Source organism: Solea senegalensis, linkage group LG13, assembly GCF_019176455.1.
Source record: "Solea senegalensis isolate Sse05_10M linkage group LG13, IFAPA_SoseM_1, whole genome shotgun sequence".
NCBI classification, from domain to species: Eukaryota; Metazoa; Chordata; class Actinopteri; order Pleuronectiformes; family Soleidae; genus Solea; species Solea senegalensis.
In genome coordinates this window covers 22,619,687-22,647,493 of record NC_058033.1, presented here as the reverse complement: position 1 = coordinate 22,647,493, position 27,807 = coordinate 22,619,687, and the positions used below count along the sequence as shown (strand labels likewise).

Here is a 27,807-nt window from a genome sequence, read left to right as displayed (position 1 = left end):
ATTGACATATCCCTAAAATAATCCAAAGAGAAAAGAAAAGCATATATTTTGGTTGTGTGTGTTTTTGTTTTCTGCAGCCACCAGAAGAAACCGCTTCTAGCCAGAAACCTCCTGAACCTGTTCCTGTAGAGGAGCCTCCTCCAGAACCAGAAAAGGCAGAGTAAGAAATGAGCTGATTTCATAGATAACTGATTTTTCCGGACTGTTTGGGATGGTGTGATGTACACACACACACACACATACACACATATATATACATATATATATATATATATATATATATATATATATATATACATATATCAAGATGTTGGCATCTCTGTGGTGGATGTGGAGAAGACCGACATAGTGAAATCTTAATTCAAAGATGTGTGGTAGTGTCAGCTTTGGAAGAACAAAGGGCTAAAGAAAATATCCTGGTTTGGTTTTCAGTGTTGAAAGTGCAGAGAAAGAATCACAGAGCAAAGAGAAAATGGAGCCAAAGAAATCTGCAACAAAAAAAGAGAAGAAGCTGAAAAAAGAAGGAGGTTTTCAGATCTGGACCGAGCTGGAAACACAAAGAAATAAATTTATGGTGACACACCTTCCATGTGTTTCCTAAATGTTTTCAGAGAATCATGTCACTGTCACTCTTCATTCATATTCGTTTGTGCTTCACAGAACTACCTGTCCAGAAATTTCTACAACCTGAGGTTTTTGGCTCTCTTCCTTGCGTTTGCCCTGAACTTCATTCTGCTGTTCTACAAGGTGACATTTGAATCATGAAGTTATACGTTTGTATTTCTTTATGTCTTTATGTGAGCTGTCAGATGTTCTACTGTACTTTGTTATTTTCTCTTCAGGTGTCTGAGACTCCACCTGATTCTGAGGAACTGGAAGGATCCGGATTGTCGGAGGGAAGTGGGCTGTTTGAAGGCTCTGGGTTGTTTGAAGGTTCAGGAGAAGAATTTGAGGGATCTGGAATGGATGAAGGTGGAGATGAGGATGATGAAGACGTGCCAATTTATTTCTATTTAGAGGAGAGCACAGGCTACATGCAACCCACGTTGGCCTTTATTGCCATCCTGCACACTGTCATCTCCTTCATCTGCATCATCGGCTACAACTGTCTCAAGGTATAAAAGTGGAAAGAGAAACCAGAAAAATGGCCTTGACATGTTTCTGAGTGTCAATGTGGAAGCATTTTACATAAAAGTAAACGCTGTTCAACATTATAGCAAATCTTCATCGCTTGTGATTATTTTCTCAGATTCCACTTGTGATCTTTAAACGGGAGAAAGAGCTTGCGAGAAAGTTGGAGTTTGACGGCCTGTACATCAGTGAGCAGCCTGAGGACGACGACATTAAAGGCCAGTGGGATCGACTGGTTCTTAACACACCGTACGTGGAACAAGGAGTCTAGAACTAAAAAGCTTCTCTGTCTTCATTTCATTCACGCAGTTTCTCTCTTTTTCTCGCAGCTCTTTCCCGAACAACTATTGGGATAAATTTGTCAAACGAAAGGTGAGTTGCGTTTGATTTAAAGGCTTTTAAAATAACCCCGGTGTAATATTATTATGCTTGTGTCCAGGTTCTGGATAAGTATGGAGATATTTATGGCAGAGAAAGAATCGCTGAACTGCTCGGTGTTGATTTAGCTTCCCTGGATGTGAGTCAACAACATGAGAAGAAACAGGAAGAACCAGACAACTCTGTGTTTGCATGGTACGTACAACGGTACACTGAACATTTGCTCTCCAAAACTTCAACAACTATACCAACTAACAGTGTGTCATTTTAGGGTGACCTCCATTGACATCAAGTACCAGATCTGGAAATTTGGTGTAGTGTTCACAGATGGTGTAAGTAATAGCAATAATATATATTTTACCACAGTGTTTCTCAAACCTTCTATGTTTTTAAAAAACATCTGTAACACATAATCTCATTTTTGGTTTGGTAGATCAATTCAAAAATAAATCAATCTTAACTAAAATGTGTCTTTACTAGAATATAACGATGACATAAACATGTTTTCTTGTTATAGACGTTCCTTTACCTCTGCTGGTATCTGATCATGTCTCTGCTCGGACATTACAACAACTTCTTCTTCGCCTGTCACCTGCTGGACATCGCCATGGGTGTGAAGACTCTGCGCACCATCCTGTCCTCAGTCACACACAACGGCAAACAGGCAAGTGTTGATGACAGTGTCTGAATTCATTCATCACGTTGTTTCCCTGCACTCACTCGCCTGTGTCTCACAGCTCATGATGACGGTGGGATTGTTGGCCGTGGTCGTTTACCTCTACACTGTCGTCGCCTTCAATTTCTTCCGCAAGTTTTACAACAAGAGTGAAGACGAGGATGAACCCGATATGAAATGTGACGACATGATGACAGTAGGTCCCTTTAAATTCACATCAACACACTGTGCACCACTTTCTGAATGAGGTTTACTTTGCAGTGTTACCTGTTCCACATGTACGTGGGAGTCCGTGCTGGTGGAGGAATTGGAGATGAGATCGAGGATCCTGCCGGAGACGAATATGAGCTTTATAGAGTAGTCTTTGATATCACCTTCTTCTTCTTTGTCATCGTCATTCTGCTGGCTATTATTCAAGGTAAAGACAAAGTATCAGGTCATTGGATACAAAGACAAACAGATGTTTTTTTAACATATACAGTCATATACATTAAAAATAAATACAAATCAATAACAATAATAATAATAATAATAATAATAATAATGATAATGATGGGTTAAGTAAATAGAAGAAGAATCAGACTCCTGCGTTTGTTCTTTATATTATTGCTAAAAAACTTTTCTCCATAAAAACATTTATGTCATTTTTTTGTGGTTTAACTGAACTTTTGCCGTCTTTACACTTAAATAAAACATCTGTAGTTAAACAAAGCACTAACAAAGACTCAAATGCACTAACAAAGACTCAAAGAACTTTATTTCCCTGATGTCACCGTGTGAATCCTGAAGGTCTGATCATTGATGCCTTTGGAGAACTAAGAGACCAACAAGAGCAGGTCAAAGAGGACATGGAGGTATGAGAGCTGTGGAACCCTTACCTGACAAACCCTGACTAACATCACGTTCACAACACGCCTTCATTTCTCACCTTTGCTTTTCACGCAGACAAAATGCTTCATCTGCGGCATCGGAAGTGACTACTTTGATACAACACCACACGGCTTTGAGACGCACACTTTTGATGAGCACAATCTGGCCAATTACATGTGAGTCATGTCTCCTGAGTCCTGTGTGTCTGTGTGTGTGTGCACACAAATGAAAAAATAATAACATGCAAGTCCTTTTCAGGTTTTTCTTGATGTACCTAATCAACAAAGATGAGACGGAGCACACTGGCCAGGTGAGTGAGGATTATTTCACTGAATTCAGCCTGTGGTCTTGTGTCCTCGTGTCCTCACTGTTCCTCCTTGTTCTGTTTTAGGAGTCGTATGTGTGGAAAATGTACCAGGAACGTTGCTGGGACTTTTTTCCTGCTGGCGACTGCTTCAGAAAACAATATGAAGATCAACTTTCTTAGTCAGAGTTTGTTTCAGTGTTCATTCCTGACAAAAACAATGTAAACAATTAGAATCACAAACATTACCAGAAGTTTTGGTAACTTCCAAAGAGAATGAGTGCAGATGTCCTGTGGAAAACTATCAATCATTTTACAAGATGCTTTAAGACATAAAGTAGCTTCAGTCTTGTCTTTATTTACAAATTCATTATTTGCTTTGTTTCATTTTCAGTATTTATTTCTCATCGAGTGTTGAATTTTCTTCATATTTTATTTATTGTTGTTTGTGATGATGTTTGAAGAATAAACGTCATTGTAATAATGACTTAAGGATGACTTGTATGTCTGTGTATAGATGAAGGTGCAGTGAAGTAGCTTTCAGTGAGCATCAGAACTGTTTATTTGCTCTGTAGAGCTCATGACATCATCATGTAGTCAGCTGGTGAAAAGCTGTGTCCCTGCATGAGGATTAATGCTGAGCATTAACACTCGTGATTTTCCCTCCTGTCCTGAAATGTTTCTGTGATCTCGTTGTCTGTGACCATGAACGTGTCAGGGATCCGTGGTGGGATGCTCAGGATGTACGGTGAGTTTTTCTCTTCTCAGTGAGAGGTTGTGGTTTCTCTGTTTGATGTGCGGTTTATTTTGGATTGTGCATAGGGCCAATGTTAAAATGTTTGTCCAGATTCATTTGAAGCTACTATTAACAGTTATTCTGTAGCTTTTCGTGTGTTTGTGTGTTTTTGAGCTTTAATAAAAGGCTGAAGCTAAATCATGCACACACTGATCAACATCATCCTGGTCCAGCTTCACATCCACAGCCCCTTGATCCTTCAACCATCTGACTGCTAATCTGAGGGAATGACAGAATGATGTAATCCAGCCTGTGACCAAGATGATGACTGGAGTTGTTCTCATCTTTTCCAGGTGGCTTTATTTTCAAACGGTGGAAAAGGAGGTTTCTTCTGCTCACAGCTGAGGGAAGTCTCCTTGTAAGCCGCGATGCTTCGTCTCCTCCCGACCAGCTGGTTCTCCTGCACAGAAGCTGTGAGGCCATTGTGGAAGGCAAGGAGATCCTGGACCTGCCCAGGTTACCCTCCAATGGATGCAGGGATTGCTGCTTTGCTCTGATCCTCTATCACAATAAATATGTGCTGCTGCTGGCTGAGAGTGCTGCAGAATGCAGGTCTGAACGTAACTTTGCTTTGTTCCAGTACATCAGCGAAGGTCTGGGATTAAAGCTCCAGTGTGTAACACAGTAAGGGATTCTGGGTAATTACCACAGGATGTGTGTTTGAAAACAAATGAACGTAGCTTCCTAGTTTGAAAAGTGAAGCCAAGGAGTAAGAACAGTGGTAGTTAGCCACCAGAGGGCGACCTTGCTGAATGCAAAAATAATTCAGTTGAACGGAGTTGATTAATAACTTCTTACTTGATTTCTAAGATTAAAAATGTATTATCACACTTTTCCTTCTCTGTCCACACATTAGCATTAATACAGAATATCACTGAAAAGCTTGTGTATGGACTAACGTGTGAATGATAGAATAATAACTGAATAACTTTTCTTAATTTTCAGTCAGTGGCTCAATGTGCTGAAAAAAGTCAAGAAGGTAAGAAAAAGGTGTTGGTTTTGTGGAATGAGTTTAAAGCTGTAAATGCAGTGAAACCGTCTCACAGAGCCACTGTCGCTGTATTATTCATAATATTAAAGATAATAGAGTTGCTAAAAACAGCATTAGAGTCATCTTTTTTTTATTCTCTACAGAGTCTCTCATCGTCTCTGAGTCCTTGTCAGAGACATCAGGTTGGACCACCACACATCACTCTCTGTGACCTGGTTCCTGAGGCTGCTCGACCTGTGAGTGACGCAGAGTCGCCCAACCAGAAAGGTCAGTTTAGTCAGTTAGTTAGTTTGCCTCTGGTGCACGACCACATGCCAGCACACTGTAATCTTAACCCTACTGTGGTAACCTGTATATCTTGTTTATTTTGTATACTGTACATATTCAAGGTTTATTTTCTGTGTAGATACATAGAGTAATACAGTAATACTGTATAGAGTAATACAGCTCATTTCTTACAGAGTAAGAAATGAGCTGATTTCATAGATAACTGATTTTTCCGGACAGTTTGGGATGGTGTGATGTACACATACACACACACATATATATATATATATACACATACATATGTATATGTATGTATATATATATATATATATATATACATACAGTCATGTGAAGAAATTAGGACATAAAATATTCAGTTATTCATTAAGAAATGTTCACATATCAATGTCTATTCTTGTTTATATTCATCTCTGGAAAAGAAAGTGATCTAATTGCAGGTAAACAGCAAAAAATAACATTGTTTTACTCATTGAATGAAAGACATCTACATAAATGCATATTCTAACTGAGGAAAAAGTTAGGACACCCTACCACCCTACCCACCTAGTGTTACACCCTTTGGCTGAAATAACTTCAGTGAGACCCGTCTTGTAACCCTCTACCAGTCTCTGACATCGGTCTGAGGAAGGTTTGCCCCACTCCTCAATGCAGAATGCTTTAACCTGTGCGATGTTTGAGGAGTTTCTTGCATGTACACCCCGTTTCAGGTCACCTCACAGCATCTCAATGGGATTAAGATCTGGGCATTGACTGGGACATTCCAGGACTCTCCATTTCTTAGTTTTCAGCCAGTCCTTTGTGGATTTACTGGTATGTTTAGGGTCATTGCCATGTTGCAGGGTCCAGTTCTGCTTCAATTTTAATTTTCTTACAGATGGTCTCACATGTTGCTCAAGCGCCCTCTGATACACTGTAGAATTCATGATGGATTCTATGATGGTGAGCTGGCCAGGTCCTGCTGCAGCAAAGCATCCCCAAACCATGACACTTCCACCTTCATGCTTCACAGTTGGTATGAGGTTCTTTTCCTGGAACGCTGTATTTTGTGTGCGCCAAACATGTCCTCTGTTCTGTTGTCCAAATAATTCAATTTTAGACTAATCTGTCCAAAGAACATTATTCCAGAAGTCCTGTTCTTTGTCTACGTTCTCTCTGGCAAACTTCAGTCTGGCCTTAATGTTTCTCTTGGAGAGTTAAGTTTTCCTCCTTGCACACAGTCTCTTTCTGATTTTAGAGGCATGCACTTTCACATCAACAGTCACCAGAGCTTGCTGTAGGTCCCGTGATGACATTTTAGGGGTTCTGGAGACTTCTTTTAGCATCTTGCGGTCTGCTCTCGGGGTGAACTGGCTTGGACGGCCAGACCTGGTCATGTTGGCAGATGTTTTGAATGTCCTCCACTTGTACACTATTTTCCGGACAGTGGAATGGCTGATTTCAAACTCTTTTGAGATCTTTTTAAATCCCTTACCAGACTCATAAGCTGCAACAATCTTCTTTCTGAAGGCCTCAGACAGGTCTTTGGATCTCACCATGGTGTTCATGCTCACGTCAACAGTCAGGAGCACGCCAAACTGAATGTCTGAGGTTTAAATAGGGCAAGCCTCCTTCAAAATGCTGAGTAACAATGTTCTAATCATGTGCACCTGATGTGATACACCTGTGTGTGATTTCAGCCATTTTAAGTGGGAAAAAATGTGGAGGTGTCCTAATTTATTCCTCACCAGAAATTGCATGTTTATTTTATTACGTTTTACAGAAAGTTTTTTAAAGTATTTTCTTCAGTTTTACTTGTTTAGTTATATTACTTGAATCCCTCAGTATTGTTAAAATTGATATTAAATATCTATATGTCTAAATAGGTTAAAAACACAAGTGTTTTCATGGGGTGTCCTCATTTTTTCACATGACTGTACCCCTTTAACTTTTTCACTCTTTGTTTCATTGCAGCTATTTTCTAAAATCAAAAAAGTTCATTTTATTCCTCATGAATGTTCACTCAGCACCACATCTTGACAGAAAAAAAACAGAAATGTAGAAATTTTTGCAAATTTATTAAAAAGAAAAACTGAAATATCACATGGTCATAAGTATTCAGAGTCTTTGCTCAGTATTGAGTAGAAGCTCCTTTTGAGCTAGTACAGCCATGAGTCTTCTTGGGAATGATGCAACAAGTGTTTCACACCTGGATTTGGGGATCCTCTGCCATTCTTCCTTGCAGATCCTCTCCAGTTCTGTCAGGTTGGATGGTGAACGTTGGTGGACAGACATTTTCAGGTCTCTCCAGAGATGCTCAATTGCTTTAGGTCAGGGCTCTGGCTGGGCCAGTCAAGAATGGTCACAGAGTTGTTCTAAAGCCACGCCTTCGTTATTTTAGCTGTGTGCTTAGGGTCATTGTCTTGTTGGAAGGTGAACCTTTGGCCCAGTCTGAGGTCCTGAGCACTCTGGAAGAGGTTTTCTTCCAGGATATCTCTGTACTTGGCCGCATTCATATTTCCTTCAATTGCAACCAGTCGTCCTGTCCCTGCAGCTGAAAAACATCCCCATAGCATGATGCTGCCACCACCATGTTTCACTGTTGGGATTGTATTGGGCAGGTGATGAACAGTGCCTGGTTTTGTCCACACATACCGCTTAGAATTAACGCCAACAAGTTCAATCTTGGTCTCATCTTATTTCTCATAGTCTGGGAGTCCTTTATGTGTTTGTTGGCAAACTCTCTGCAGGCTTTCATATGTCTTGCACTGAGGAGAGGCTTCTGTGGGGCCACTCTGCCATAAAGCCCCGACGGGTGGAGGGCTGCAGTGATAGTTGACTTTGTGGAACTTTCTCCCGTCTCCCTACTGCATCTCTGGAGCTCAGCCACAGTGATCTTTGGGTTCTTCTTTACCTCTCTCACCAAGGCTCTTCTCCCACGATTGCTCAGTTTAGCTGGACGGCCAGGTCTAGGAAGAGTTCTGGTTGTCCCAAACGTCTTCCATTTAAGGATTTTGGAGGCCACTGTGCTCTTAAGAACCTTGAGTGCTGCAGAAATTCTTTTATAACCTTGGCCTGATCTGTGCCTTGCCACAATTCTGTCTCTGAGCTCCTTGGGCAGTTTCTTCCACCTCATGATTCTCATTTGCTCTGACATGCACTGTGAGCTGTAAGGTCTTCTATAGACAGTTTGTGTGCCTTTCCTAATCAACTCCAATCAGTTTAATTAAACACAGCTGGACTCCAATGAAGGAGTAGAACCATCTCAAGGACAATCAAGAAGAAATGTATATTTGAATGACGATAAAGTCCAAGTCTATTGTACACGCGACTTTATCGAGCACATTTTTTGATGCCAGTTATTAGTTCAGTGAATTATAGGCTTTGTAAACTGCATTGTTCCACCAGCTTTGTTTGTAAACAGGTTCTGTTTCTTTGTTTGTTTTTGTCCAACCACTCAATGTAACAGGCAAGAATTCTCCCCAGGGAAAGTTTGCCAAAGGAGGTTCACACTCGTGTCTGCGTCATGGAAACATCAGCAACGCTGAGGCAGTGAAGGCAGTTTATGTACTGATGGGAGGAGCTGCTGCGTCCTCTGCTCTGGGCGCAGGTGCATCCTCTCACCTGGAAGCCAAGGCCCATGACCTGTCAGTCAATGTAGATTTCTCTGAAGTAGGAGGGGCCAGAACGTACCACTCTGGCAGCCCAGCGCTCGACTCACCTCATTATAACACCTTTGACTTTGATGTGGCACACTCTGAATTTGATGCTTTTGATTGTGGTGGATTTACTTTTTAAAAAGGACGAGGACACTAAGAAATGTCCCTGATATTTCACCAATGATTTAATTATTCATTGTTTCTGTCCACCTGACGCATATTTGACACTCTTGACTCTTTTGTTCTGTGGAAAATATTCCATGTTTTTCCTCCATGTGGTGCAGAACACGCCTGGTCTGGCACCTCTACTGTTAGAATTGATTTTGTGCATGTGTTTAAATCTGATGCAGTCAATCACAACATGATGAAATGGATCATGTGTTATTAATGTTTAATGAACAGTTAAACTCTCACGTGTTTGGGCTCCTCCCAAACGTTTCTGTCAGATATCCAGACCATAATGTGCTTCTGTCATTTCACTTTCATTAATAAATATGTTGTGTCCCTTTCTTTACCTTAAACATGACACAAAAATCATTTCCTAACAAACGACTGCGTTCTCTGCTGTGAGTTTGATATGAAGACAAAGTAAATAAATGAACTGAAGAACTAAGTTTACCAGAGAGATCTTACACAATCTGCCAGTGTTAATTTGTGTTACAAAGCTGTTTTTAACATTCTGACTCAAGTGCACATTGATTGGGATATGATGCACAGTGGCTGTGTCCATTTTTGTTGATTTCATGTTTGAAAAGGTGCAACAGGAACAAACTTCCCCCTGTAATTGACTCTCATGGAACATATTTGTTTGATACAGATAAGATAAAGAGAACGGTTTAGACCTCAGTTTTGTTAATAACCATTACACAAACATAATAAGTCTGGTGGTGTTATCGAGACATATGTTATAATTAGTCTGTGCAACCATGATTCATCAATGTACACATTTTAGTCTTCAATACAGTGTTGTTGTTTCTGATATCATTTATTTCCAGATAATATTCATAATTGTGTGTTTGATGATTTAGTAAAAGCCTCACAGGGAGAACTTTTCCCAACTCTTGACACTGGTTTTTCAGGTCCGTGCAGATAAGTGCAAACTAACTGCACTAAAACACTGACGATAACACAGTGTGCGGGTGTTTCCCACAGGAGGTCGCCTGCATCTGCATCATCTGCCTTCTCTCGTCGCACTTTGGCCCCGCCTGGTTTGAGAGAGAAGGGGCTAAGAGGAAGTGTGAACGAGCCGATGCGAGCCCTCCCTCCCTCTCTCTCTCTCTCTCTCTCTCTCTGTGCAAATAAATAAACGTAGCCTGTCTTTTCCAGGCATGGATGACGGTTGCACATAGACACGATGGCACTGCGACATTACACCCTCGACTTCAACCTCTCTGCGGCAGGTAAGACTAACAGCGGCGTGTGTGGCGGCTTGTGCCCGGCGTGCAGCTGCCCCTGTGCCCGGCGAACACTGACTGTTCCCCGGTGAGTAGCCGCCTGCACGGGGGCTGCATGCTAGTTAGCTGGCTAGCATGCTAATAGCATCAGGCTAGTCTGTCATTGCCCTTGAAAAGAGTTCGGTTGCTGGTTCTGGTTTTTGGTTCTGGTGGAGCTTTGGCTCACGCGACACACATCCATGTGTTTTGGACAAAATGGCCTTTGAATATTTAATTATTTTACACTGAAATGTTTAAGTTGTCTTAAGTCTTTTACGTATGTATGTGTGTGTGTGTGTAAAGTCACACATTTACTCTAGAGTGTCAGTTACATACTGCTCAGGGTTGCCAGGTCTGAGCGTCAAAAGCCGCCCTACGGTCGCCATTCAAAACCAGCTCAATGTGTGGAAACAAGGCCAAACCCAGGAAAAAGCCACCTAAATGTTGAAATGCACTTATTGTAAGTCGCTTTGGATAAAAGTGTCTGCTAAATAACATTTAACCTCACTGCTTTTGTCAAAGACAAAAACTGGACATTTTACACAAGTATTACAATAAAATGTCTTGAGTGAAACTTGAAGAAACCACATTACTGTTTGAAGAATTCTTTATAGACAGAAAACAACAAACACCTTATTCTTCAATCTTCATTAATCTTTGACTTTTTTCTCAAAAACATCTCAGTGTCCTTGGACACTGAAGGAAAATCACAACACTTACGATTCTGTTAGAATAAAAATACATCAATATCTGTTTCACTGAATAAAAGATAAAAGTGCAGGATTTATTTATTTAAAGGGTTAGGGTTATGTAGACTACGTAGACTTTATGCACTTTGTTCTAATGAATAAATAAAAGTACACTATTCATCTAAATATGTATCGTTACCAAGTTTCTCAATGAAATGAGGTAAAGTTGGGTGGAAGTGACCTGGCTGAAGATGAGTTTACAACAAAAACTCTGTTCACTACGTAGATTTTATTTGCCATCTCTGTTATAAACCGATAGATACCAGTGTGTTGTTCGTTGAATTGTACCTGTGAAGCTCTCCCATGAAGAGGAATCAAACATTTTCACAGTCAACTACAATCACATGACATTGAAACAGTTCAGTACGTTTGTTTTGACTCTGGTCCTAACACCGCAGCACTGGCAGAGCTTCATGTTTCCATGACGACTGACTGGGAAAGGATGCGCGCGACATAATTTTTACGTGACTCCAGATTGTTAAAATGAGTCTCTGAAGTAACGCTAAACTTTAAAAACAGAGGCATACATACGCAGGACACAGATACGCTGGTTAGTTGTAGCGCTGCTCTTTTCGTTTAATAAACGGGCCGCTCCAGTTTGACTGTAGGCACGCTAACTGAGCTAAAGCAGCTAACAACGCTAACGGAACTAACTGGTAAATACTGCCAAACTGCCGACATGATGAGCTAACGTTAGCTCCTTGTCTACAGGTGTCGGGTCATCAGTTCTTCTTCACACCTCTAAAATAGCACAGTGCAACTGTTTCAAGAGCGGCGAAGAAGAACCGTGTCAGAGCTAACGGAGCTCTAATAAATTACGTGGTATTGGATCGGTGCATGGACTCCAGTACTCACTGATACCGATGACAACATATTCAGCAGTATCGGAGGCATTTCCGATACTGGTATCGGAATCGGAACATCTCCATAAGTTAGTATGTATGTTAGTATATACGTAAGTTAGTATTTATGTTAGTATGTATGTTAGTATACAGTTAGGCCCAGAAATATTTGGACAGTGACACAAGTTGTGTTATTTTAGCTGTTTACGAAAACATATTCAGGATACAATTGAGAGTATTCACATCCAAATTGCAGCAAGGGTTTAGGAATTACAGCTCTTTAATACGTAGCTGCCTCTTTTTCAAGGGACCAAAAGTAATTGGACAATTGACTTAGAATGCTGCTGCTGCTGCAAAAAAAAAAACAAGGCTGCATGGGCTGTTCCCTTGTTAACATGTCATCAATTAAGCAGTTAAAAGGTCTGGAGTTAATTCCAGGTGTGAACACACAACATGTGGTCAAAGGTGAAACAGACCATCCTGAGGCTGAAAAAAAAGAAGAAATCCAACAGAGAGATAGCAGAAATATTAGGAGTGGCCAAATCAACAGTTTGGTGCATTCTGAGAAAAACAAAGTGCACTGGTGAGCTTGGGAACTCAAAAAGCCTGGACGTCCCCAACAGTGGTGGATGATCGCAGAATCCTTTTGATGGTGAAGAAAAACCCTTCACAACATCCACTCAAGTGAAGAACACTCTCCAGGAAGTAGGTGTATCAGTATCTAAGTCTACTATAAAGAGAAGACTTCATGAGAGTAAATACAAAGGATTCACCACAAAGTGAAACCATTAATCAGCCTCAAAAATAGAAAGTCCAGAAAAACACCTGAAAAAGCCAGCCCAGTTCTGGAACAGCATTCTTTGGACAGATGAGACTAAGCTCAACTTGTACCAGAATGATGGGAAGAACAAAGTTTGAAGAAGAATTTGGAACAGCTCATGATCCAACACACACCACATCTTCTGTAAAACATGGTGGAGGCAGTGTGATGGCATGGGCATGCATGGCTTCCAATGGCACTGGGTCACTTGTGTTTATTGATGATGTGACAAAAAACAGAAGCAGGCGGATGAATTCTGAAGTGTATAGGGATATACTTTCTGCTCAGATTCAGCCAAATGCAGCAAAGTTGATCGGACGGTGCTTCACAGTACAGATGGACAATGATCCAAAACATACTGCAAAAGCAACCCAGGAGTTTTTTTAAAGCAAAGAAGTGGAATATTCTGTAATGGCCGAGTCAATCACCAGATCTCAACCCAATCGAGCATGCATTTCACTTGCTCAAGACAAAACTTAAGGCAGAAAGACCCACAAACAAGCAACAACTGAAGACCGCTGCAGTAAAGGCCTGGCAAAGCATCACAAAGGTGGAAACCCAGCCTTTGGTGATGTCCATGGGTTCCAGACTTCAGGCAGTCGTTGCCTGCAAAGGATTCTCAACAAAATATTGAAAAGTAACATTTTACTTAGGGTTATGTTTATTTCTGAAATGAGGAGCGTTTGTATAAAAATAGCTAGAAATTCCTACATGTTTAATCATATATTTTTGTTCAACACCTTGAATTAAACCTTAAAGTCTGCACTTCAATTCCTTTGTAGTTGTTTCATTTCAAATCCAATGTGGTGGCATGCAGAGCCCAAATCATGAAGATTGTGTCACTGTCCAAATATTTCTGGGCCTCTGTATAAGTTAGTATGTATGTTAGTATATAAGTTAGTATATATCCAATCCAAATTTATTTAAGAAGCACATTTAAAAACAACAGAGTTGCACAAAGTGCTGTACAGTTAGACATAAAAACAACATAAGAAAACACTAAGACCAACTTAAAACCAACAGAAATAGTAAAATAAAAATAAAAGCATTAAGACCAGTAGGAAAGAAAAGATGGAATAAAAATAGGCAACTCTCATGCCAAGCCAAAAGCCAAGGAGTAAAAGTGCGTTTTGAGGTTTGATTTAAAAATGGCAGCGTGGGGGACAGCCGAACATGTGGCAGCAGAGCTTTCTAGAGTTTTGGAGCTGCAACTGAAAAGCCTCTGTGCCCCCTAAGAATCAGTCTAGACCTCGGGACAGCCAGAAGCAGCTGGTTAGATGATCTGAGTGTCCTGGATAAATTAAGTGGTTTTAAAAGGTCTATGAGATACTGTGGAGATTGCCCGTGCAATGATATATTTGTTAATAATAAAATCTTAAAATCTTGAAGCTAGAACAGGGGAGATGTGCTCATGTTTACGAGTACCAGTTAAAAGACGAGCTGCTGCATTCTGAAGGGACAGAGAGGCTTGGCTAACACCAACGTAGAGCGCATTACAGTAGTCGAGACGCGTGGTGATAAAAGCATGCATAACCGTTTTGAAATCATTAAGTGATAAAAAGGACTTAACCTTATAAGTTAGTATGTAGGTTAGTTTAAGTTATCAACAGTAAAATACGTGATACAAATTAATTATATGTAGGGTTTGAAGTGCCAGGGTAAAATGGCTGTTAAGGGTAATTAAACAAACTAAATGAACCCATTTTAAACACAAGGTTGTTGTTTGAACACAAACCTAGAACAACAAACTCCAGGGTTAGAGTTCCAACTATTGTTCCTGAACATGTTGATGTGTTGTCGCTTATCCTTTACTGTGTGGATGGTTGTGAGACTTTGAGAAGATAATGCATTGTGTTTGTACTTTTATGTACACTGTTCTGTTCTAAGTGTAACGTGAGTATTATTGGAATATTTCACTGTTGTATTCTCTGTTTTCTTCCCAGTTGACTCTGCTTCAACAGTTCCTGGACTTCTGTCCATATTTCATGAGCAGGAAATGACAGAAACTGTCCATGATACAAATGGACATGGATACCTTGCAACTTTTGTAGGCAAGAATGGCCGGTAAGAAAATGTTCCTTTATTTAGATAATGAACTGTTTTGTATTTGGAGGTAAAACGTAATGTAGTTTATTCCATTTTCCATGTTTACATTTCTAATGTAAGTGTGGAGGGCTTTGGGTTGATAAAATAAATAAAAATCAGTTTAATAATTAATAATTTCTTGTTTGGGGCGTGTTCTTAGTACGTTTTGTTGCTGTAGTATAAAAGTCGTGCATGACTGGATTTGGCTTAGGTTAGGGTGAGAATTTTCAACCTCAACCCTTTGTTCTCACTTTATTAGGTACATAGGCACCATTCTAGAGTGGCAGGTGTGTCTCAGTGTGTTCTTGTGCTGCTGTAGTGTCTCAGTGTCTTCTTGTGCTGCTGTAGTCTCTCAGTGTCTTCTTGTGCTGCTGTAGTGTCTCAGTGTCTTCTTGTGCTGCTGTAGTGTCTCAGTGTCTTCTTGTGGCTCAGTGTCTTCTTGTGGCTGTGGTGTCTCAGTGTGTTCTTGTGGCTGTAGTGTCTCAGTGTCTTCTTGTGCTGCTGTAGTGTCTCAGTGTCTTCTTGTGGCTCAGTGTCTTCTTGTGGCTGTAGTGTCTCAGTGTGTTCTTGTGCTGCTGTAGTGTCTCAGTGTGTTCTTGTGTCTGTGTTCTTGTGCTGCTGTAGTGTCTCAGTGTCTTCTTGTGTCTCAGTGTGTTATTATGCTGCTGTTGTGTCTCAGTGTGTTCTTGTGTCTCAGTGTGTTCTGCTGCTGTAGTGTCTCAGTGTGTTGTTGTGCTGCTGTAGTGTCTCAGTGCAGTGTGTTGTTGTGCTGCTGTAGTGTCTCAGTGTGTTCTTGTGTCTCAGTGTGTTGTTGTGCTGCTGTCGTGTCTCAGTGTGTTGTTGTGCTGCTGTAGTGTCTCAGTGCAGTGTGTTGTTGTTTCTCAGTGTGTTATTATGCTGCTGTAGTGTCTCAGTGTGTTCTTATGTCTCAGTGTGTTGTTATGCTGTTGTGTCTCAGTGTGTTCTTATGTCTCAGTGTGTTATTATGCTGCTGTTGTGTCTCAGTGTGTTCTTGTGCCGCTGTAGTGTCTCAGTGTGTTCTTGTGTTGTCGTCCACTGGCTTCTCCTGTACACCATGGTCAAACTGAGTGGTTATTTAAGTTACCTTTGACCGTATACAACCAGAGAACTGCAGCTCGCTGATACGTCTTCTCGTTGGTTGTATGTGACAGTAACCATAGATTAGCCATTCCTAACATAGTGCAGCCCACTTGGCCTCTTCAAACATGCAAAGACGAGTTTAAGGCACTCTAATCACCTTTGGTGTCATGTGATTGACTTTCAGGTATAGTTTTCAGCAAGCAACTCACACAGGCGTTAAAACAGCTTGTGATAAAAACATGCCTCATGGTGCTGGACCCAGTTCCCATCAGTAAAGAGCTTTTGTCCTTTTTTTTAACCTATTATGTATTTAGTTGATTTAGTTTGGAGCCCTCCATACTTTAGCTAACTGTGTGTCTGAGATTCTTCTTAGTAAGATGAAGGTAAAAGTAAAAACAGACAGAATGCTGATTCTGGTGATGTTGAAGTAAAAAGTTCTAATGTCTTTTACTCAGGCTTGTGGTTCTGCGTGTGCACGCCCATGGACTGATCACCATTGATCTGCAGTGTTATGAAGAGGACAACATTGCACAACTAGACAATGTAGGTGATTTACCCAACTCTGAACAAGACTTAGTAAAATAACAGTAAAATAAACGGCAGGGATGCATGAATGACAGTGACACACACTGTCTGTTTGCTTCCAGGCTCTAAACAGACTATACATACATGTGTGTGTATATATACAGTACATATACATGCATGACCTTTGGTCAGGGAGATGCTGCATTTTTCTACATGATGTATTGTGGAGTGTGTGTATTTAGTATTAAGTATTTACCACTTCTTATTTTGTTCACAGCTTTTAAATGCACTGGAAGAGAAACTGAAAGTTCTCTTAAATGACAATATAACAAGAATTAAAAGGTATGTCGCTGGGGTTTGTGGATCTGCTCATGTTGTCGGAGGGTGACTCTTATGTTGTTGTCATATTAATGTGTCGTTCACTCTTCTGCCTCGAGGCTCCCGGCCCTCGTACGTGGAGCCAAAGTCGACAGATACTGGCCGACGGTGGACGGCAGACTGCTGGAGTATGACTTTGACCAGGTGGTGTACGAAGAGGATTCTCCATACCAAAACATCAAAATATTTCATTCAAAAGAGTTTGGAAATACACTATTACTGGACGGAGATGTTAGTAAGTACATGTGGAGTCTGTTTCATGTGTCTTAGAATAACCAAGTCTAACAAACGACTCTTCCTGTAATCTCAATTTAAAAAGACGAGAAGTTGCATTTGTGAATGCTGTGGACTCTGTGTTCATGCACATAATCATACACAACTGTTCCACTGTGTGTTTATTTTATTTTAAACACCGAATCTAGTCACTTAATTTTGGCGTGTCATCAAAAACACATGATGAGAGGAGACAACAAGGCAACAATAACAGGCTGTTTAAACATAATATGCATTAAATATCCACTTCCGCTGTGTAAGATCAGCTTACTGCATTTCCTTTTATCTGCGTTATTGTGTGGTGACGATCGTCATCAATGAAAATGTCTTCATGCTCCTTGTTCAGTGTGGATAATGTTTGTTTCTGGAATGTTTTTGTATAAAGCAAATGTGCACAGGTTCATATCAAATATGAATAACACTGATTATTGTGTTACTTTGCAGTTGATGTGGTTTAGAGTTCTCAGCGGGTCGGGTCGGTTCGTCCTCGGCTCCCCTTTTTTCCGCTCATAAAACACGTTTCATGTAAATTATATATTGTTTGTTGTGAATCGTCGCTGTTCACGTGTGGTAAAGAGTCAATCTGGAGAGGGGCGGGGTTGACGCCGCTGTGTGTGTAACCCCGACACGTTGGGCTTGTTAGTGTCATATTTGGAGCCTTTTATGATGCTCAGCGTGAACTGCAGCAGCAGTAACAGAAGTTACAGCAGCAGCAGCAGCTGCAGTAACAGAAGTAACAGCAACAGCAGTAACAGAAGTAACAGCAACAGCAGCAGCTGCAGTAACAGAAGTAACAGCAACAGCAGCAGCTGCAGTAACAGAAGTAAACAGCAGCAGTAACAGAAGTAACAGCAGCAGCTGCAGTACGGCAGCAGCAGTAACAGAAGTAACAGCAGCAGTAACAGAATTACAGAGCAACAGCAGCAGCAGCAGTAACAGAAGTAACAACAGCAGCAGCAGCAGTAACAGAAGTAACAGCAGCAGCTGCAGTAACAGAAGTAACAGCAGCAGCTGCAGTAACAGAAGTAACAACAGCAGCAGTAACAGAACTAACAGCAGCAGCTGCAGCAACAGAAGTAGCAGCAGCAGCAGCAGCAGCAGTAACAGAAGTAACAGCAGCAGTGCCCATCTCCCACTGCAAAGAAAACATTCGAGCGGACAATTAATGCTGGTGTGTCGGGTCGGGTTGTAATTTTCAGGCCCGTTCTTATAAAACTCTTATGCGGTTTTATAAGGCTGCATATACACCAAGCACTACAGTTGACTTCAGTTCACCACAGTGCAGTTAAAAGTGTAAACCCTGATGTGGATCACTGTCTATGATGCGTGTGTGTGTGTGTGTTGGGATTAGTTATTTTGGTAGCGTTCCAAACTTTAAATGCACTAAACTGAAGCTAACTGTGATCCATCTGCAGATCTGTCAGAGAGTGATTTGTCTTACACTCAGGCCATCATGGGTGGTGGAAAAGAGAATTATGCTGGAAAAGAGGTGCTGATATTAGGAGGAGGTGATGGAGGCATCCTCGCAGAGCTGGTCAAACTAAAGCCAAAGATGGTCACCATGGTGGAAATATCCTTTAAAAACAACTGTTCCATGTCGCTGTTTTCTACCCTCACACTCTTTGGATTCTTCCTTAGCAAAATATTAACATTGACCAGAAAGTGATTGATGGATGCAGAACACACATGAGGAAAACCTGTGGAAATATCCTCGATAACCTGAAGGGAGACTGTTACCAAGTAAGTGCTCAACACTCTCTGCTTACTAATAGAGGTTCATTAAAAAAATCCCTCCCGTTCGGTACGCTTCTCACGGTTCGGGGCACGTGTGCATCGTTCGGTTTATGACGTGCAACGTAAGTAATCCTTGTGCCAGTAACCCAGTGCAGTGACTCAAGCACCGTCACGAGCACCGACACGAGCAGTGACACGAGCACCGACACGACGCGCACCGACACTATCACAGCAGCGTCCGAGCACGAACACAAGCACCGACAGCACCCGACACTCACCGAGCGTCACGAGCACAGACGGAGCACCCGAAAGCACAGACCACGCGACACTATCACCGAAGCGTCCGAGCACGAACACAAAACCGACACGCCCGACAGGGAGGACGAGCACGACACTATCACCGGCCAGCATAGACACAGACACCGACCACGAACCGAGCACCCGACACTATCACCCGGCAGAGCAGCGACGGAGCAGCGACTTACGAGCACGACGAGCAGTGACACGAGCACCGACACTATCACCGGCAGCACCCGAGCGAACACCAGACCTGAGCCGACCACGAGCACCGACACTGCGGCGGGAACGCAGCGTCCACGGAGCACAGACACAAGCAGCCGACGCGCACGACCGCCGCACCGACCGCGCACCGACACTATCACCGGCGAGCGCCACACAGACACAAGCAGCGACTGAGCACCGGCGACAGCACCGACTATCACCCGACACTATCATCACCGACACACAGCACGACGTAGCAGACATACACCGGGGAGCAGCGACCGCAGACGCAGCGCTACAGCACGACACAAGCAGCGACTAATCTGACACCCGATACTGCAAACCGACGAGCAGCGCTACGAAAGCACAAACAGGAACACCGACGCGAGCAGCGACCACATCACCGACGGAGCGCGACCAGACACCGAGCAGCGACCACGAGCGACCAGCGACGCACAGCAGTGATCATGAGCACCACGAGCACCGACACTATCACCGGCGGGGCAGCGACCGAGCACCGACAGAACAGCGACGAGCACGCGAGCAGTGACGCACCGACACTATCACCGGCGGAGATGGCGACCGAGCACGACGGCAAGCGGCACGAGCACAGACACGAGCAGCGACACGAGCACCGACACAAGCAGCGACACGAAGCACGACAGCAGCGACGGCACCCGACAGAACAGCGACCACGAGCACCGACGCACCGGCCGAGAACAGCTGACGAGTAGCGACGAGCACCGACAGGACGACCACGAGCACCGACCGCGAGCAGCGACGGCACCGGCTACACCGCCGGGCGCGAGCCGCGAGCACGAACCAGACACACCGACAGCTATCCGAGCGACGAAGCAGCGACGACACGACAGAGCACGACACACCGACACGAAGCAGCGACGACGGCACCGACAGAACACCGACCGCGAAGCGACCGCGAGCACCGACACACCGACAGACACGAAAGGTACGACGCCGACCCGACCGCGAGAACGGTGATCTGAGCAGTGTCACGAGCACCCGATATCACAGGCGGGGAGCACCGACCACACCGAGCACCGACAGAGCACCGACAGAGGCACCGCACAATATCACGGGGAGCAGCGACCGCGAACAGCACCGACACTATCACCGACGGAGCACCGACAGGAGCACCGACGAGCAGCGACCACGAGCAGGGCAGCACCGACACACCGACACACCGAGAGCACCGACACACAATCCTCTTAGTGTTTCTAAATCTCTGGATTGTTACAATGATCCCTAATCAAGCTGCCTCATTATTTCAGTTGTTGCGTGATTGCATGATATGTCCTAACCCTATCTAATAAAAAAACAATCTAATTATTAGGCTATAAATCTGATACATGATATTTTAGGAGTTGTATATGATCACTGTGTGATCTTGAATGTTCTTGTATAGAGCAGATTATATTATCAAATCAAGTCAAATCACTTTTATTGTCATTAAGCTGTACATACAACAAGTAGTGCAACAAAAAGACACATGCACATTCACACTTCCCTAAGACGTTAAGCAGCAATTGTCAGTGTAGAGATCAATGTAAATCATAGCAGCAGCCTGTTAAATTGCAGTACGGTTAACATTCAAGATTCAAGATTCAAAGTGTTTATTGTCATATGCACAGTAAAGAAACACGTTTCCCTGTACAATGAAATTCTTACTTTGCTGTCCACTCAAAAAACACCAGCATAAAGTAGAAAAGAGATGCTTTTGTAGAAAAAAAAAAGTATAGATATACATAAGAAAAATATAAATATTACAAATAAACTAAAATAACATATATGCATAAAATAAGTGTAAACATATGCATATATACAAGGAATAAGAGTATTACAAAAAACTAACATAACATATATGCATAAAATAAGTGTAAACATATGCATATAAACAAGAAATAAGAACTGTACATAAAGTGAACACTGGTTGTGCAATTTAACAGATTTAAAGTGACATGTTTCAGGTTTTAAAGTGACGGTAACAGATTAAAGTGACAGTGTAACCAGGTGACAGGATTATTGTAGTCCCGTTCAGCTGTTGAGGATTCTGATGGCAGTGGGGTAAAAAGAGTTCTTTAGACGGGTTGTCCTGCATTTGGCACTCCTGTACCTCCGTCCTGAGGGCAGGAGTGTAAACAGTCCATGTTGTGGGTGGGTGCTGTCTTTGATGATGGTGGCAGCTCTCCTGTGGACTCTGCGGTGGTAGATGCTGTGCAGTGAGGGCAGTGGGGACCTGGTGATCCTCTCAGCTGTCTTTACCACTCTCTGCAGGCGTTTGCGGTCCATGGCTGTAGTGCTGCCGTACCACGCGCTGATACAGTTGGTCAGACTGCTCTCCACGACACAGCTGTAGAAGTTGCTGAGGATCTTTGTCGACATGCCAAACTTCCTCAGCCTCCTCAGAAAATACAGCCGTTGCTGTGCTTTCTTGAGCAGCTGTGTTGTGTTGGTGGTCCATGTGAAGTCCTCAGTGATGTGGACCCCGAGGTACTTAAAGCTGCTCACCCGCTCCACTTCAAGATCCCGGATAAACAGTGGTTGGTGAGGTCTCCTCTCCTTCCTCATGTCCACTATCATCTCCTTCGTCTTGTCTGTGTTTAGGGTGAGGTTGTTGTCCTCGCACCAAGAAACCAGACTGTCCACCTTCGTCCTGTAGGCCGCTTCGTCCGCCGCAGTGATGCATCCTATCACTGCAGTGTCGTCAGCAAACTTCAGGATGATGTTGTCTTTATGGGAGGCGACACAGTCATGTGTGAACAGGGTGTGAACATCGCAGTACAGTTAAAGTTAAAGTGCCAAGTGAAATGCTATGTAATTACAAAAAGAGAAGAGAGAAAACAAGGCTGGAGAGAAATAAAGCAGAACAGATTAAGGTGCAATAGTGATTGTCGTCCAGATTCATATCAGCATTATGTATACATATATATATATATATATATTATTGTGTTGTTTGTTGCAGATACTAATCGAGGACTGTGTCCCTGTGCTGAGGAAGTACGTCATGGAGGGACGCATGTTTGATTATGTCATTAATGATCTTACCGCAGTTCCAATATCGACGGAGCCAGAAGAAGGTTTGTGTATCTTCCACACATTTTGTGTACATAATGTTTTCTATAGAGACGTGTGAATGTGTCTTTTTTAGACTCCACGTGGGAGTTCCTGCGTCTCATCTTAGACCTGTCAATCAAAGTCCTGCATCCTTCTGGGAAATATTTCACTCAGGTAAATCTGTTTTTTTAAGTTTTTATTAAGTTTCTTTGCTGCTTAAGATGATTATATTAACATTATTATTATGTTTATGTCAGTATATAAGTTTGCTCACTGAGATGAATCCACACATTTTTTCTATAAATACTCTTAAAAACACTTAAAGGTACAGTGTGTAAAATGAAGTTGAGGTTGAAAATATCATATAATATAACATAATCTAATCTAATAACATAACATAACATAACATGATGAACATGAGAACTGACGTCACCTCAAGTTAGAAAACAGAATCTTTGATATCAGGTAAAAGTCGTGTTGAGACGAGTTACAGTGCCTTGTGAAAGTATCCGGCCCCCTTGAACTTTTCAACCTTTTGCCACATTTGAGGCTTCAAATATAAAGTTATAAAATTGAAATTTTTTGTCAAGAATCAACAACAAGTGGGACACAATCGTGACGTGGAACCAAATTTATTGGATAATTTATACTTTTTTAACAAATAAAAAACTGAAAAGTGGGGCGTGCAATATTATTCGGCCCCTTTACTTTCAGTGCAGCAAACTCACTCCAGAAGTTCAGTGAGGATCTCTGAATGATCCAATGTTGTCCTAAATGACTGATGATGATAAATAGAATCCACCTGTGTGTAATCAGGTCTCTGTATAAATGCACCTGCTCTGTGATAGTCTCAGGATTCTTTTTAAAGCGCAGAGAGCATCATGAAGACCAAGGAACACACCAGGCAGGTCCGAGATACTGTTGTGGAGAAGTTTAAAGCTGGATTTGGATCCAAAAAGATTTCCCAAGCTTTAAACATTGCAAGGAGCACTGTGCAAGCAATCATATTGAAATGGAAGGAGTATCAGACCACTGCAAATCTACCAAGACCCGGCCGTCCCTCCAAACTTTCATCTCGAACAAGGAGAAGACTGATCAGAGATGCAGCCAAGAGGCCCATGATCACTCTGGTTGAACTGCAGAGATCTACAGCTGAGGTGGGAGAGTCTGTCCATAGGACAACAATCAGTCATACACTGCACAAATCTGGCCTTTATGGAAGAGTGGCAAGAAGAAAGCCATTTCTCAAAGAAATCCATAAAAAGTCTGGTTTAATGTTTGCCACAAGCCACCTGGGAGACACACCAAACATGTGGAAGAAGGTGCTCTGGTCAGATGACACCAAAATTGAACTTTTTGGCCACAATGCAAAACGATATGTTTGGCGTAAAAGCAACACAGCTCATCACCCTGAACACACCATCCCCACTGTCAAACATGGTGGCGGCAGCATCATGGTTTGGGCCTGCTTTTCTTCAGCAGGGACAGGGAAGATGGTTAAAATTGATGGGAAGATGGATGGAGCCAAATACAGGACCATTCTGGAAGAAAACCTGTTGGAGTCTGCAAAAGACCTGGGACTGGGACGGAGATTTATCTTCCAACAGGACAATGATCCTAAACATAAAGCCAAATCTACAATGGAATGGTTCACAAATAAACGTATCCAGGTGTTAGAATGGCCCAGTCAAAGTCCAGACCTGAATCCAATCGAGACTCTGTGGAAAGAGCTGAAGACTGCTGTTCACAAACGCTCTCCATCCAACCTCACTGAGCTCGAGCTGTTTTGCAAGGAAGAATGGGCAAGAATTCCAGTCTCTCCGTGTGCAAAACTGATAGAGACATATCCCAAGCGACTTGCAGCTGTAATTGCAGCAAAAGGTGGCGCTACAAAGTATTAACGCCCCACTTTTCAGTTTTTTATTTGTTAAAAAAGTATAAATTATCCAATAAATTTGGTTCCACGTCACGATTGTGTCCCACTTGTTGTTGATTCTTGACAAAAAATTTCAATTTTATATCTTTATGTTTGAAGCCTCAAATGTACTTTTCACTTTCACAAGGCACTGTATATTGACTTCTGTTCTCTGACATTTTCAGTTGACGTGTAGTTTTGAGGTCTGGTTGTAGTCGGACTAACAATAATGACTTTTTTTCTAATGTGAACCTAATCTGATTCAGATCAGATCTGAGGTTCATATGCATGAAATATCGTGTCCTCTCTCACACACACATGCACAAATCGTGGACGACAGAACATGCGGTGTATCAGACACGGTGGATCAGTGGAGGACATTTAGTTTCTAAAGGACTGAACTCCACCTGTGATGTGATGTGATGTGATGTGATGTTGCAGGTCGACCTTCTTTCTACGAGGCAGCAGTGTTAACCAGGGCTCCACTGTGTGGGCTTCACTCTGATAGCAGAGATCTAAAGTGTTATTCTTGTTATTGTGTTATTTAGTAAAGGATGATTGTGTGTAACACTGCTGTTGTCTGCTCTCAGGGTAACGGCTTCAGTCAGTCTGAGTCACTGAGTCTGTATGAAGAACAGTTGGGAAAGCTGTCGTGTCTGGTGGATTTCTCCAAAGAGGTGGTGTGTGTGCCCTCCTACTTAGAACTGTATCCTTCATCAAGTTTCATTAAAAACTAACAAGTGTTGTGTTCCATAAAGCTGAACGTCTTTATCTGTCTTCTTAGTGATGATCTCATTGAGCTCAGTTTTCTTAGTGGATCTTCATCACAAGGTTCTTGTGATGTTACCTGTGATGTGTCTCCATTACTTCCATTGTGTTCTCAGGTTAATTGAACTGATTGATTGGTTGTTGTGTAAAGTCCTTAACTGTTCGTCTCAGATGGGTTTTTTACACCGTGTGGAAGAAGTAGAGCTGCTGTTTTCTCTGCAGTTGGAATGTGATGCTGAACTTGTTCTTCTTCTTCTTCTTCTTCTTCTTCTGCTGTAGCCTTAAGGCCGTGTGCTTAGACTGAATGTGACTTCATTGCTTGGGCCTAAAATGTTGCAAGGACAGATTCTAGTGAGACAAACAAAATTCCTGTGATGTCACACGAGCATGTTTTTAGTCTTAGTAGCTCAAACTTAGCCTCACATTTAATCCCTTAATTTTGGCCATTTGTCCACAGTTGTCCAGTCAATTCCTGGACATGAGTGTGAAAAGTTTAGAAGACGTGTTGCTGGAGTTTTAGAGAGGAATCTGTATCACACATGTCTTTTACTGCGTTCATGTACATTATTGAATCTCTGCGGAGTGAAAACATGAACTTTTTTCTTTTTATGTTCTCTGCAGTTTTGAGTAGAAATGAGACTTTTCTCCTTCTCGTCTTGGGTCACTTGAGGGGATTTGACCAACGTGAGCTGCATCTGTTCAACTCTAACCATTACCTTAATGTCACTTTGACCACTGACACAAATATCTGATCCTAATCCTAATCCTCAGTGAGTCAGTGAGATCACTCCTTACAGACACATGATGTCACAAAATCCAAAATCTAAACAACTCCATTTTGACAGGAAGTTACGCTCTTCAAATCAAAGAGGTTTCAACCAGACAGCATATCTACAAGGCCACGCCTCTCTTAAGTGGCTGCATTCATAGAAAAATGACAAAACAAAGCAGTCCAGGACCAGGAAAGAGGGAGGTCCTTTAGAGATGGATCACTGCTGTGCAGAGAACACCACCAGGCTTCATAAACTTTCATTCTTCTTTCATTGACTTAGTTTTACTGCAATGGCAAAGCGTTCCCCCGGGTGAGGGAAACATTATCACTAAGATGTAGAAGCTGTGTTACTTCTGGTCTGGTCTGGTCTGTGTGTAAAGCACCAGGGGCATTATAAGGGTCAGATATTTGCAGTTGTGCGATGTTTTGCTCAGTCCATGTAAACAGCTGTGACTCTGTCATCTCCACTTACATACTTTACTGAGCGACGGTCGCTCAACACTTCAGTCGTCACGTTGGTCAATCAAGTCAATTTGTTTTCCATTCAGTCTGAACACGAGCTATCGACGCCATTCTTCCCCAGTCTTTTACCGTTGTTTACTACAATTCCATTTGAATTGTATTTCTGTTGTTACTTGGTTTTGGAATGTCCTTTTGCATGTATGTTTGAGTAACTGTTGAATGTTTAAACACTGATTTGATACACTGATGATGTGTAAGTCAACTTACAAGTGGGTTCTCTCTGGTTTTCTCTTTGTTTTGGGATTTATTTTTTAAATTTGTTTGAGTTTTAAGTTCAAATGTTTGTGTTTGGCCGATTGAGACACTCGGATGCTTTTACACTCAGCTTTTGTTACTGTTGCTCTAATGTGATTTGATTCTTTCAGGTTGTATCAAAGGCAACATGATACTGATTTCTTGAAGTCCAAATGTGTTTTAAAAGGGAAACTGTTTGATCATCTGTGCATGTGCTGTTTTTATGTCATGTTTTAGTAGCACCTTGGTTTCTCCTGATGTATTTAAACTTTTTCTAAGACTGTATTGGGTGCATGTAAAGGACGGTGAATGTAGCTTGCAAATACAGTACAAACCAACTCTGTGGGACTCAGTTACATTTAATTTATTCCATATAATTTCACCAAATGCTGTTCTGTCCCACATGAGAGATGTTTTGTGGTCATCAACAATAAAAATGTTTTGGGGGGAAAACAGTTTTGACATTTCTATGTGTGAGTCTGTTCATATTCTGTGTAATTACAGTCATAAATATGTGGTTAATACTAAATTTATGAGGTTTTTCAAGCTGAAATTTTAACACTGTCCTCGCCTGCATTTCCAATTCAAACCATGTCAAGGTTGGTGCCTTCAGTGAGTCTCCTGCCAAGTATCAACCATTCTCAACCATTTACAGACGCTAAAAAGAAACATTTTGATTTTCAGAGCAATAGTAGAAAATAATCTGATGATGAATTAGTGATAGAAATAACAAACAGCTTTTTCTTTTTTTAAAAAAAGGAGTCAAAACAATAACAAGCCAATAAACTGTTATATATATTATATATATATATATAATTTTAATATAAATAACTATTATATAATGGTCACGGTAATCTGATATTGATTTGAAATGGATGACAGCGTTTCTGATCATGAAGGTCAAACAGGCAATAATGACGTCATTAACGGCTCTGTAAATATGTTAAAATGCAGCTTTCTTTTCATATCAGTGTAGTTAATTCTCTGCAGCAGTTTAAATATGTTAAATATTAG

At 41.8% G+C, this 27,807-nt stretch overlaps 3 protein-coding genes across 6 annotated transcripts in view; all 3 read left to right on the top strand.

The window, feature by feature from the left end:
• ryr1a (ryanodine receptor 1a (skeletal)) overlaps positions 1–3,846 on the top strand; it is a 48,465-nt gene extending 44,619 nt beyond the window's left edge. For all 3 annotated transcript variants that reach the window (XM_044041668.1, XM_044041670.1, XM_044041669.1), the window contains 15 exons: positions 78–160; positions 433–574; positions 661–747; positions 843–1,115; positions 1,250–1,380; positions 1,461–1,503; positions 1,571–1,704; positions 1,781–1,841; positions 2,027–2,173; positions 2,247–2,381; positions 2,447–2,603; positions 2,975–3,039; positions 3,131–3,231; positions 3,314–3,365; positions 3,447–3,846. In XM_044041668.1, coding sequence (XP_043897603.1) covers positions 78–160; positions 433–574; positions 661–747; positions 843–1,115; positions 1,250–1,380; positions 1,461–1,503; positions 1,571–1,704; positions 1,781–1,841; positions 2,027–2,173; positions 2,247–2,381; positions 2,447–2,603; positions 2,975–3,039; positions 3,131–3,231; positions 3,314–3,365; positions 3,447–3,542 — 1,707 coding nt within the window. In that variant the 3' untranslated portion in view covers positions 3,543–3,846. The remainder of the gene's footprint in view (positions 1–77; positions 161–432; positions 575–660; positions 748–842; positions 1,116–1,249; positions 1,381–1,460; positions 1,504–1,570; positions 1,705–1,780; positions 1,842–2,026; positions 2,174–2,246; positions 2,382–2,446; positions 2,604–2,974; positions 3,040–3,130; positions 3,232–3,313; positions 3,366–3,446) is intronic.
• Positions 3,847–3,921: 75 nt separating this feature from the next.
• LOC122779390 lies at positions 3,922–9,701 on the top strand. Of its 2 annotated transcripts, none has more exons than XM_044041678.1 (5): positions 3,922–4,107; positions 4,449–4,707; positions 5,101–5,134; positions 5,290–5,413; positions 8,880–9,701. In XM_044041678.1, exons 1-5 carry the CDS (start codon positions 4,065–4,067, stop codon positions 9,206–9,208), a joined length of 789 nt encoding a protein of 262 aa, XP_043897613.1. In that variant the 5' UTR covers positions 3,922–4,064; the 3' UTR covers positions 9,209–9,701. The 2 variants fall into 2 exon arrangements, with proteins under 2 accessions (XP_043897613.1, XP_043897614.1); XM_044041679.1 differs by lacking the exon at positions 8,880–9,701 and adding an exon at positions 6,309–7,201.
• A 626-nt stretch (positions 9,702–10,327) lies between these two features.
• Positions 10,328–27,248, top strand: sms (spermine synthase). Its single transcript, XM_044041677.1, has 11 exons — positions 10,328–10,469; positions 14,857–14,977; positions 16,555–16,642; positions 16,902–16,966; positions 17,062–17,237; positions 18,691–18,845; positions 18,926–19,015; positions 22,491–22,605; positions 22,677–22,756; positions 25,088–25,203; positions 25,437–27,248. Exons 1-11 carry the CDS (start codon positions 10,424–10,426, stop codon positions 25,465–25,467), a joined length of 1,083 nt encoding a protein of 360 aa, XP_043897612.1. The 5' UTR covers positions 10,328–10,423; the 3' UTR covers positions 25,468–27,248.
• The last annotated feature ends 559 nt before the right edge of the window (positions 27,249–27,807 follow it).

Coding starts and splice junctions, on each gene's coding strand:
- LOC122779390 (XM_044041678.1), top strand. CDS start 4,065: ATGAACGTGTCAGGGATCCGTGGTGGGATGCTCAGGATGTACG. Junction 4,108..4,448: donor TGGGATGCTCAGGATGTACG/GTGAGTTTTTCT, acceptor CATCTTTTCCAG/GTGGCTTTATTTTCAAACGG. Junction 5,135..5,289: donor TGCTGAAAAAAGTCAAGAAG/GTAAGAAAAAGG, acceptor TATTCTCTACAG/AGTCTCTCATCGTCTCTGAG.
- sms (XM_044041677.1), top strand. CDS start 10,424: ATGGCACTGCGACATTACACCCTCGACTTCAACCTCTCTGCGGCAG. Junction 19,016..22,490: donor TGAAGGGAGACTGTTACCAA/GTAAGTGCTCAA, acceptor TGTTTGTTGCAG/ATACTAATCGAGGACTGTGT. Junction 25,204..25,436: donor GTGCCCTCCTACTTAGAACT/GTATCCTTCATC, acceptor TGTTCGTCTCAG/ATGGGTTTTTTACACCGTGT.